This window comes from Cupressus sempervirens, chromosome 9, assembly GCF_028749045.1.
Source record: "Cupressus sempervirens isolate cs-2001-9-10 chromosome 9, ASM2874904v1, whole genome shotgun sequence".
NCBI lineage: Eukaryota > Viridiplantae > Streptophyta > Pinopsida > Cupressales > Cupressaceae > Cupressus > Cupressus sempervirens.
This window is the reverse complement of record NC_143126.1, coordinates 49364650-49377020: the sequence shown is the minus strand read 5'-3', so window position 1 is coordinate 49377020 and position 12371 is coordinate 49364650. Positions and strand designations below refer to the sequence as shown.

At 39.1% G+C, this 12371-nt stretch overlaps 1 protein-coding gene across 2 annotated transcripts; it reads left to right on the top strand.

The window, feature by feature from the left end:
* Positions 1-5173: 5173 nt before the first annotated feature.
* LOC149537556 (plasma membrane ATPase 4) lies at positions 5174-12138 on the top strand. Of its 2 annotated transcripts, none has more exons than XM_089798959.1 (20): positions 5174-5393; positions 6816-6935; positions 7081-7179; positions 7315-7452; positions 7566-7880; positions 8023-8229; positions 8343-8462; positions 8654-8773; positions 8920-9042; positions 9192-9296; positions 9437-9581; positions 9686-9850; positions 9947-10185; positions 10297-10329; positions 10440-10521; positions 10619-10779; positions 10886-11059; positions 11192-11374; positions 11526-11704; positions 11803-12138. In XM_089798959.1, the coding sequence occupies exons 1-20, from the start codon at positions 5337-5339 to the stop codon at positions 11897-11899; spliced, it is 2862 nt and encodes a 953-aa protein (XP_089655085.1). In that variant the 5' UTR covers positions 5174-5336; the 3' UTR covers positions 11900-12138. The 2 variants fall into 2 exon arrangements, with proteins under 2 accessions (XP_089655085.1, XP_089655086.1); XM_089798960.1 differs by lacking the exon at positions 5174-5393 and adding an exon at positions 6465-6735.
* Positions 12139-12371: the final 233 nt, after the last annotated feature.

Here is a 12371-nt window from a genome sequence, read left to right as displayed (position 1 = left end):
AGAGCCAAATTAAGGAGGGACCAGTCCCTTATCTCTACACCCCCTTGCCCCTACCCTTTTGGTCTGCAAACTTTTGACCATGCCATTAGGGGAACCCTTTCACTTTCCTTAGCCCCATTCCAAAGGATTTTTCTCATACTTCACAAAATTGAAGAAATAATTTTCTTAGAGATTTTAAAGTAGGCCATTGAGTATATCAGTAAGGTTGAAATTACTGCTCTTAGCATTATGATTCTTCCTGCCAAAGTTAACCATTGTCCCTTCTAGCTTTCCATCTTCTTTCTGCAGTCTTCAATTAATTTGTCCCAAATGTGCCCTATACCTACCCCACCAAATAGAGGCATACCTAAAAATCTTCTTGGTAATGTGTCAATTTTGACTCCAAGAAGTTTTGCAATTGCCTTTGTGATCCCACTTCAGTGTTGAAAAAGTATATTTTCAATTTCTCCCAATTTACTAATTTCCCTGAAGCCATGCTATATTCAATTAAAACCTATTGCATACACTTAGCCTTCTCCATGGATGCCACCCCAAAGAAACAACTGTCATCAGCAAATTGGGAATGGGTGGTTGCCTCTATTCCCTAGGTAATCAAAATGCCTTTCCACAATCCTTGAACTCTTTTCCTTGCAATAGATCTACCCAAGGCTTCCGCAAGGATGATAAACAGGAAGGGTGATAACGAATCTCCCTGAAAAATTCCTCTACTAGTCTTGAAAAAACCTTATGGACTTCCATTCGCTAGCACTAAAGCTCTGAAATCTAAGATCATACTCTTTATCCAATGTAGTCATTTGTCTTCAAAGCCAAACCTCCTTAACACTTTCATAAGAAAACCCCTATCAACCTTGTCATAGGCTTTCCCAATGTCCAATTTGAGCATCATTTTTCTGTCCTTACATTTCTTTGCTATATGTATTGCCTCATGGGCAACTATGATACTGTCCACAATGCTCCTATTCAAGGTGAAACCACTTTGTTCCAAGGAGATAATAGAATCTAACAACAACTTTAACCTATTTGCAAAAAATTTATAAACTAAAGCGAAATAGGCCAGAATTCCTCATACCTGGATGGAGATGATTTTTTAGGAATGAGAGCAATTAGCATATTATTGAAATCTTGCAAAATGAAACCCACACTTCTTGATTCCTCCACCACTTCCAACAATTCATCCTTTAACCACTCTCAAAGTTTTTGATAAAATAAACTTGGAAACCATTCAGACCTAGAGCCTTCTCCCCTCCTAATCCAAAAACTACAGCTTTCAATTCATTCATTTTAATTGGTTCCATTAGCATTTTGTTATCTTCTATAGAAATTGAATGAGGGATAACACTCAAAATTCTCTCTTATGCCCTATTCCTATCCACTTGATACTCTCTTGTTAGGTCTTCATAAAAGTCCACGGCCTCCTTGTTAATGCTGTCCATATCCTCCAAGAGAACTCCCTACTGATTCTCGATGGATAGAATTCTATTTACACTTTGTCTAGTCTTCATCGAACTATGAATTTTTTTTGAGTTTCTATCTCCAGCTTTAAGCCAATTCTCCCTTGATTTTTGCTTAAAATAGATTTCCTCTCTTTTTAAGACTTCCTAATACTCACCTAGTAGATCCTACTTCATACTATAATCAACATCATCCATCCCTACACTCAAAACTTTATTATTTAAGGCTACCAGATCAACTTCAATTCTTGCCCTTTTTTGGAAGATATTTCCAAAATGGTTCTTGTTCCACTCCTTTAGAATAGCCTTCAGATGTTTGAGTTTTGAGAAAAACTTAAATGTCGCATTACCTTCAATAGGCGAGGCATTGGCCCACCAGTTTCACATTTTATCCATGAAATCTTCCTCTTTGAACCACATTAATTCAAATTTAAATGGGCATCTAATCGGTATGTCGTCATTTTGTACCACCATTGAGATCAGATAATGGTTAGAGCCTGATAATTCCAAAATTCTTCCTTCAAAGACAACTGGTACCTTTTGCTAATCTCCTGACAGGAAGATTCTATCTAATCTTTCTACAATATGAGAGACGCCCTTTCTTGTGTTTGTGCATGTGAAATGTCCACCTTTAGTAGGTACTTCCCAAAGTGTATTATTTTGTACAAAGAGATGAAAGTCTTCCTGTACAAAACCCAGAGAACGATCCCACCCCTTTTACCTGCCACTATCAAAGTGGCATTAAAATATCTTGCAATTACTTTGAACTCATTGCCTAGAGAGGTATAGAAAGTAGAAATCTCCCCCGAACACAACCTTTTTGTCTTCCATCTTAGTAGGCCCATACACATTGATCAAAACTCTAGATAAGTTTATAGTTTGAGAAGAGAACCTGAAAGCTTGCCAAAATCTAGCCTTCACTAGAGGATCTCCCTTTAGAAGCCTTGGATTCAGAGTATATGCAAACCTCTCAAGGCTCCAATCGCCTCAACAAAGAACCCCGACCATTTATGTCTGACTCCAAAAACCTTTGCCACCTCCTCTACTTCCATTATAGTTTCCTGGATGCATATTATATTTTCTTTTTCTTCATCAAGGGATTGCTTGATCAAATGTCTTTTGTCAAGAGCATTGCAGCCCCTAGTGCATCCTACGTTAGGAATTTCATAGTTTCCCAGGAGAGACAATGTCCCTTTGGGATCTCAAGTGGGTTTAACCTCACATATTACCTGCATTTGCTAATAATTCCAAGTTGTTTTTTTTTTCCTTTTTTCTTTTGCAACCCTCCTAATTGCTTATTGGCCTTGCATGATTTTGTCTATGAAATTGTTCATGGTTCTACATTCCCCAGCCCTTCCTCTTCCATTGAATCTCCATCTCCTAACCACTCTTCAATTTTTGGGATTCCTCGAAGATATATAACTCCCCCTTTTGTGGGTGAGGAGAGTGGGTTGATCCCATCCTCCACCTCCGATGTCTTCAAGTCTAAATTTTTTGTGTAAAGCACTCATAACATTCCCTTCCTCTCTGTTCTGATTAACCGTTTCTTCAATTTCTACCATCATAGCCTCCACAAGCTTTGAAGAGTCCTCTTGCGCTACCTTCAAAACATGCTTCCTACCAACCCCCTGCCCTCCCAAAGAGAATTTTACCATACCTATTAAACTTGGATCCAACATTTTCTCATTGACTGTACCTTCCATTACCGAAGGGCAAGCCATTTCAGTATCTATTCCATGATTTGATAGGAGCTCAGTTTCCACTTCAACTTGGTCAGGTTCCTCCCCTGCTATTCTTGAGGGACCTGGGTCTGTTCTTAACTCCATAGTCCTTTCCTCCACCGGTTCCTTGTCTTTTTTGTTGGTGTTGCATTCTTCCTCTATATGACCCCAAATCTTACAAAGTTTACATCGATTGATAGCTTCCTCAATCTCAATCTCTTGCCACCAATAACCCTCAGATGTTCTGATCTCAATAGCATGGGGAAGCAGGGGATGTAGTTTTCGCATAATATAGATCCTAGAATACTAGCTAAAATCTTTCTATTCAATGGCTTCGTCTGCTTTAATGAACTAACCTAGTCTATTCCCTATCATTTTAAAAATATCCTTATTCTAATACTTGTGCGGAAGGTTGTATAGCCTGATCCAACTCGACACTTCCTCCACCTTTGCATGCTTAGGGTTGAAGTTGGGTACCCAATCTTTAATAAAGAAACCCACTCCATCCATCAAAAAGGGACGATTGAACATAACCCTAGTTTTCTCCACTTTGGACGCCATTGTGATTAAAAAGAAGTCATTGGTCAGGTTCTTGATCATTGTTTGTGGTCCCCAAGTGTCTGAAATCCATTGCTTCATCTTGGCCAAATTCAATTATGTGTTAAATTCAATACAAACTCACAAATTACCGTTGTGTTATAGGCTTTTGCCTAATTAGAGATTTAATATTAAAGATGAGTAGTAAATTTATGAACAAACTATACTAAAATGTAAAAACTTAAATACACGTGTGTGAAAAAGTAACTTTATTTAAGAAAGGTTAAGAACCATGCAACCCACCAAAAACAATGCATAAACAAAATAACATTAAAATAATAATAATATCTCATAATTACAATACATTTAATAAATTAATATTAAAGAAAGCACCAAATTCACAAATAACTTACAATTTAAAAACAATAATTCCAACTACACATGAGTAGAATGTAGTCTTCAAAAGAGCCTAGAACTCAACAACTCATATGAGCAAACAAAACAAATAGTGTAAAATTTAGCGATTTAATATTTAATTATTAGTGATAAACCAAAAATTAACAAATAAAGAAATAACCTACTAAAAATGAGCACTCATGCACTCAGCATCAAGTATTTAATTTAATTTTCAAAATATTAGGGTCCAATGATCCACAAACTATCACTTTCCAAGCTGTCTCAATCAGCGGAGAAAAGCTGGAAGGAGAGGTGGATATCAAGTGGGAAAAACAACCACCCTCCCCATATGTTTAACAGGAACCGTTGATTAGTAAGAACACGCAAAATATTGAAAAAACATAAATAAAGCAAAGAAAGAAAAACGTTTAAGCTTTTCAGCGGAAGCCGTCTAATTCCCACCGGCAAATCTTCCCCCATTTGAAAAAAACACACATGCAAAATATTATTAAAAAAAGAGAGACAACGAATGAAAACGTTTTAAGCTTTTTCACCCAGGCCGTCGAATTCCAACGGGTGGAAACTGCCACGGAAGCGTAACGTGCAGGGACGATAAGGGGACTGGTGAAGAATGATTGGAGGAGAGAAGTCGTAGTAGCTATTCCGATATACATAAAATGAAAGGGCGAGTGGTGGGCCCGGGCCGGCCCGCGCACCAAGGGTGGCTTGCTAACTTCCATTGACTTTCGTTGACCAACGTGGCAAGCGACACGTGGCGGGCCCCACGGGACCCACGCTCTTTTTAAGTCCACGCATGATTCGCAAATTTAAAATTAATAAAAATGGGGGAAAAAGGAGAAATGAAATTAATAATAATAGGTAAAGCCCCTTCTGTAGCCGGGGGTCACAAGGGGCTCCAACTGACGGTTGCGTGGAGTCGCCGGCGGCTAGCTCAATCAGTCGACTATAATTTCCCCGCTTCGCGGCGGGGCGTCGGTCACATGGGGCACCGGGGGCTGGGGTCGGTTGGGGAGATTATAAAGCGAGGCTGTGGTTTGGATTTGATGGAAAGAAGCCGAAGAGATTGATTTTGTTTCCTTTCCTTTGCCTCAAAATGCTGTGATTGAAATGCTGTGTGATGTGTGATGTGTGAGGTGAATTGGTGTGTTTTTCCCTCTCTACGCTTCCTGGGCGAGTTGTGAAAAGGCCGGTTGAGGGATTGGAGCTCGAAATGGGGATGGAGGACAACGGCGGCCTCGAGAACATCAAGAACGAATCCGTCGATCTTGTAAGCATAATTCTGCCGTTTCGCTTTGTTTTTTCCTCTGTTATTTGGACGCGCTCGGTCGCGGAGTCGGGGCAAAAAAGTATTGAATTCTGATGTGGTGTCCTTTGTGATTTTTGACTTTCTGTTTTTAGCTGAATTTTGATCCCGAGTCCCCGCGAGGGTTAAAGTGTGTTGAATTCTGACGGGATAGGGTAAGATTTTGTGATTTGAGTTGGAATTCGCCTGGTTTGAGCTCAGATCTTGGCTTACCATGTGGAAAATATGTGCATGGCGAGTTTCTCTTTGTAGGAGGTTGGATTAGGCTGTGGAGTGTAGTTATTTTTCATGGAACTGTTGGCTGAAAAGATCGAGACATGGCGAGCTCGTCTTTTCAGGATGTCAAATTAGGCCGTGTGCAGTGTCGTTTGTTTTGATGGGATAGTTGGCTGAAAAGATCGAAAGTCGGGTAGAGTCTTAAGCAAGTGTCGCAATATAGACCGTGTAACAGTGAGAAATGGAGATAATTTCCTCTGGATCGATTCTGTTTTGTCTTGAGCTTTTCACATGCGTTTTTCCGAAAGCACATGAGGCCTGCTAGATAAGGTTTAGCTCAAATCTGTCTGACTCTAAGATCTGCGAGCTTCGGACTTGTTTTCTAAATGTTTTGCATGGCCAACGGATTTGTTTTTTTTCTTCTCAGTTTTGTTTCCGCTGCCTAGAATGTCCCTTCCGAGTCGTCGATTCATACTGTCTTTTCCTGTGTCCCCCAGCTGGTCGTGTGTTTTCTGTTTAAGGAGATCTACTGTTTTTTGTTGTTGTAAATTTAGTTCACCAATCCTCACCTTTGTACTTCTTAGCTCTATGTCTAGATTTGAAAATCGTTCGCGTCCGTAATTCTTAGGCGACCGAGGTCTCACGGTCGAGACTTGAAAGCCTTATTCAAGGTTCGCCAATATAAGTTTATAATATTATATTTTCACTTTTCCGAAACGGTGCAGATCAAGTCCGGAGTTACAGGAATGCATCTGTACCACATGCTCAACGAAACGGCTTAAGCGTATTATTTAATCCTACTTTCCTGAATCTCGTAGAGCCCTGCAAATTTTGACCTCGAAAAAAGACTATGTACAGCCTAACCACTACCAAAGTTTTCCTGGAGTCGCTGAAGTGCCATATGTCTGAGTACGGACCATGTTCTGAAAAGCGTAATCATTCTGGGATTGAGTGGAGTATTGTTACTCAACATTGTACTGACCTGCAAAAGCTCACCCCGCCTTTATTTTTCCGACAAGATTCTGTATTTTGTTTTGCAATCTTTGGGGATTGATTTTTGCTGCTTGCCGATCAATGCTTTGGCGTTAGGGTAATTAATATTTTATTCATTTGGTGCTGTCGCAGTGCATGAGATTTGTTTTTTGACTGGATTTATTTGGTTGTGAACAGGAACGGATACCTATAGAGGAAGTTTTCGAGCAGCTAAGATGTACGAAGGAAGGTTTATCCGGAGCCGAAGGAGAGAATCGACTGAAGATCTTTGGATTAAACAAATTGGAAGAGAAGAAGGTTTGGATCTAAACTACCTAAAGTTCTCATAGATATATGGATGTTCTATAAAGCTGGCATCCTTACATACTCTTTTGTTTAGATCATTGTTTCCTTCATGCTATGCATTATCTTAATTCTCTATTTTCATGGCGGCTTGTAACAGGAGAGCAAGGTTCTGAAGTTCCTTGGTTTTATGTGGAACCCTCTGTCATGGGTTATGGAGATGGCTGCAATAATGGCAATTGCATTGGCTAATGGAAGTGTAAGTATTTTTGGTGAGCGTTAAAGTTTTTATTGTTTGAACTGATGATAAGTCTCTGTATTTCTTTTATGCGGGGTTTTATCTTTTTCGCTCCTCCAGAAATGTTCGTGATTCCGTTTTTCTGTTTTCTTGCAGGGGAAGCCTCCAGATTGGCAGGATTTCGTCGGAATTGTTGTGCTACTGGTAATCAATTCCACCATCAGTTTTATTGAAGAAAACAATGCTGGTAACGCAGCAGCAGCTCTGATGGCAGGTCTTGCGCCAAAGACTAAGGTATTCATAATTTACTGCCTCCTTTAATTACTCTGCAAATGGTCAATGCTTTTACTGCTGCCAGTTAAACTTTGTTATGTAATTACCAATGTTTGGGATTTTGTTTTTCTCAGGTTCTTCGTGATGGCAGATGGCAAGAAGAAGATGCCTCAATTCTTGTTCCAGGTGACATAATCAGTATCAAACTCGGAGATATTGTTCCCGCAGATGCTCGTCTGCTGGAGGGCGATCCTTTAAAGATTGACCAATCTGCCCTGACTGGTGAATCTCTTCCCGTCACAAAGAATCCAGGAGATGAAGTATTTTCAGGGTCTACATGTAAACAAGGAGAAATTGAGGCCGTGGTTATTGCGACTGGAGTGCACACTTTCTTTGGGAAGGCTGCTCATTTAGTTGACTCCACCAACAATGTTGGCCATTTCCAGAAGGTAGGTAACTATATGGAAAAGTGTTTACACCATTTCATTATAAGCTGCATGTATGCTCCTCCTTTGAGGGAGTAATTTCTGCTCTTTTAGCCTTTATCTATATTTGAGGAAATGTTCTAACAGTACTTATTCTGTAATACAGGTTCTTACAGCAATTGGAAACTTCTGTATCTGTTCGATTGCAGTTGGAATTATTGTGGAGATAATTGTTATGTATCCCATTCAACATAGGAAATATAGGGATGGGATCAACAACCTTCTGGTTCTTTTGATTGGTGGTATTCCTATTGCCATGCCCACTGTGCTCTCTGTGACAATGGCTATTGGATCACATCGCCTTTCTCAGCAGGTACTACTCTTGTGAGAGACACTTGATTTACTTCTTATGATTGGAGAAATTTTCATGAATGCATAAAGTTGTTAGCTTTGAGTCCTAATAAGACTGCATGATGTGATGTTCAGGGTGCTATTACAAAAAGAATGACTGCTATTGAAGAAATGGCTGGAATGGATGTTCTTTGCAGTGATAAGACTGGAACCCTCACTCTCAACAAGCTATCAGTCGATAAAAATCTTATTGAGGTAGTGTCCCATACATGATAAAATATTGTTCAAGTTGCATTTTACTTCTGTGTATGGTTTGGCTGTTAAATACCAAAGCCTACTAGTTCCTTTGAGGAATCTGTTCTTTTCCGCAGTGACTTGAAAAAGTACATACTGTTGCATGTTATGTGTCAGCTTAGAAACTAAATTCTCATTTAAAATTAATACAGGTATTTGCAAAAGGCGTCGACAAGGAAACAGTATTGCTACTTGCAGCTAGAGCTTCAAGAGTTGAAAATCAAGATGCAATTGACGCTGCTATTGTTGGAACTTTGGCAGATCCAAAAGAGGTAGCATCCAGAAACTTGCTCTATTTTAATTTTTTCTTTTGAAATGTTAATTGTTAGTTGAGATTTTAGTATATTTTGTTGACTGTTTCTCTTGTGAAGGGGATGATCTTGGAATTGAAATTTATAACTTTGATGCTCTGTCACAGGCAAGAGCAGGCATTACTGAACTTCATTTTCTACCATTTAATCCTGTTGACAAGCGTACAGCACTTACCTATGTTGATTCTAGTGGAAATTGGCATCGGGCTAGCAAGGGGGCACCAGAACAGGTAAAAACGAAGATCTATTTTTATACATTATTTACTTTAAATCCTTCTAAACGTGTTCTGCTCAGCACTTGATAGCCAATATGTTGCTGCCGTGTTCTACTAAGCGGTGTAACTGTTTGTTCTTATCCTTTGACATTTTTGTGGAACAGATTATTGACCTCTGCAAATGCACTCAAGATATGAGAAATAAGGTGCATTCAGTAATTGATAAATTTGCTGAACGTGGACTTCGATCTCTTGCTGTAGCTAGACAGGTATGTTAATCTTAATTTGGCATCATCTAAGAAGATGCAAGGTTTACTGAAGTTAACCTGTCAAACAAGTGTCTTTCATTTTCTATGTAAAATGGTTACTGGAATCCTTGCTTAAGGTTTCTTTGATATGCAAACTGCAGGAAGTACCTGAAAAGAGCAAAGAAAGTGCTGGAGGTCCATGGCAATTCGTTGGTTTGCTGTCTCTGTTTGACCCTCCTCGCCATGATAGTGCTGAAACAATTCGCCGAGCACTTAACCTTGGTGTCAATGTGAAGATGATCACAGGTCTGTGATGTACATTGATTTTGTATGTTTATGGTTTCTACTCTACAGAAATGGCTCTGAATCATAATCGGCACTTTGTTAACCCTAGATTTTATGTTTCTCAGGGGATCAGCTTGCTATTGCCAAAGAGACAGGGAGAAGGCTTGGAATGGGTGTAAATATGTACCCATCATCTACTTTGCTTGGTGGAGCCAAAGACGAAACTATTGCGGCTCTCCCTGTTGATGAGTTGATTGAGAAAGCTGATGGGTTTGCAGGGGTATTTCCAGGTGTGAACTTATATTATTCTTAAATCCTGTTGAGTGTTTTTTTAACTGTTTTTCGACAGGATTTATGGTTGGCAATCTATTTTTTCATGGACACAGAACATAAATATGAGATAGTGAAGCGCCTTCAGGAGATGAAGCATATCTGTGGCATGACCGGAGATGGTGTTAATGATGCTCCAGCCTTGAAAAAGGCCGACATCGGAATTGCTGTGGCAGATGCAACTGATGCTGCAAGAGGTGCATCTGATATTGTCCTCACGGAGCCAGGGCTTAGTGTAATCATTAGTGCTGTTTTAACAAGTCGAGCCATCTTTCAGAGAATGAAAAATTATACGGTATACATCAGGCGTACAGCAAGATTTTAAAAATTGAAATTGCAATTGCGTATCTTTAGGCTTGCTGCAAAACATTTTACCAATATTTGTTACTGGTTTGTTTGTGAACAGATATATGCAGTCTCGATCACTATTCGTATTGTGGTAAGTGTCGAGTTATTTTCAGAAATTAAAATTGCCATTTAACCTCAAAATATCTCTTCGGGACTGCACATGCTGGACCTAAAAATTTGTTGATGTGCTTTTTTTTGCAGTTGGGATTTATGCTTATTGCTCTGATATGGAAATTTGACTTCTCCCCATTCATGGTTCTGATCATTGCTATTTTGAACGATGGTTTGTTTTCAAAGCCTTGCTGAATCGTTAGATACTCTGTGTATTTTGCGAAGAAGCTAAGTACAAGCCTTGAACTAATATGAAACACTGTTATCAGGTACGATTATGACTATTTCTAAGGATCGCGTCAAGCCTTCTCCAATGCCCGACAGCTGGAAATTAAAGGAAATTTTTGCAACGGGTATTGTATTGGGTACATACCTTGCAATAATGACTGTGATATTTTTCTGGGCAATGCACGAGACTGATTTTTTCTCGGTAAGTTTGATGAATATTTTTTAACTTGTTCATCTCCCTTGTCCTAATTTGAAATTAAGTTGAATTTTGATTTAGAGTTCTGATTGTACTTTCAATTGGCTTGCAGGACAAATTTGGTGTTCGGTCAATCAGGGGCAGTCGAAAAGAAGAAATGGCTGCATTATACTTACAAGTCAGCATTGTGAGCCAGGCTCTTATTTTTGTCACACGGTCCCGAAGCTGGTCATATCTAGAGCGACCTGGGTTTATGCTTATGAGTGCCTTTTTAATCGCTCAGCTGGTATGATTTCGCCCTTTGGGTATACAATCCAATTATATTCTCTTTCTACCTACTTCTAGAATTCGAGCAAGATCGATTTTTTACTAGAAATGCACATATGATAAGTTAGTAATTTGTTTTTGACTTTTGCAGGTAGCAACATTTATTGCAGTCTACGCCAATTGGGGCTTTGCAGATATCAAAGGTTGCGGTTGGGGTTGGGCAGGAGTCGTTTGGCTCTACAGTCTGGTGTTTTATGTGCCACTAGATTTGTTAAAGTTTGCCATTCGCTACGTTTTGAGCGGCAGGGCATGGGATACCATGCTTGAGAACAGGGTAAATAATATGAATTTTTCCTTTTGCAATTTCATAATTAATTCTTCATAAATTCAAAGAAAATACGGTAATGATGTGGTTGGTTGCACTTTCTAAATTTGCACAACCTGGACTAAACACAAACTGGACTATCATTATCTTTTGCCTGCAGACTGCATTTACCACCAAGAAAGACTATGGAAAAGAGGAGCGTGAAGCACAATGGGCACATGCTCAACGCACATTGCATGGCCTTCACCCACCGGAAACTAATTTGTTCCAAGAGAAGTCAAGCTACCGGGAATTATCCGAAATTGCTGAACAAGCAAAGAGACGGGCTGAAGTTGCAAGGTATATATAATTTAATCTAATTGTTGCGTACACAGAATTATAGCATTTGAGAATTTGTAGATTATGGTTCTAATAACTTTTATTCTGTCCGATTACAGGCTCAGGGAACTGCACACATTGAAGGGACATGTGGAATCTGTTGTCAAACTGAAGGGTCTTGATATCGAAACAATTCAACAGGCCTACACTGTGTAATTCAGTGCATTTAGAGTGTTTTTCCTTTAATATCCGATAGATTGAAAAGAAAATGGAGTATGTAATGCGTTTACCCAAGACGTGTGCAACCATGGCACATGCAACTATGACTCCTATTGGAACTACTAATTTTTTGTAGATTGAATCAACTAATTTTCATCTTTTGAACGGGATGTTCTGAAAAATGAAAAATGTAAAAGTTTTCCAATAAAACATATTTTCATTTTTGTATTTGTTAATATTCTTTCTATTCCTATGCAACCTTTCTTCCAAAGTCTTATGAGCCCTGCTATTAAGTGTGGTCATTTGAGAATGAATCTTTTGGAAACCTTTATTTGAATGGTGAGATTTATAATATTAGAAAAATACATAGTTTCAAAAGCATAGTAATTGAAAAAATGGAACTGATATGTGCATCACTGATTGCTCAAGCCAGAGGCCATTAAATAACAGAGAAGAGTCCTTTAGAGAA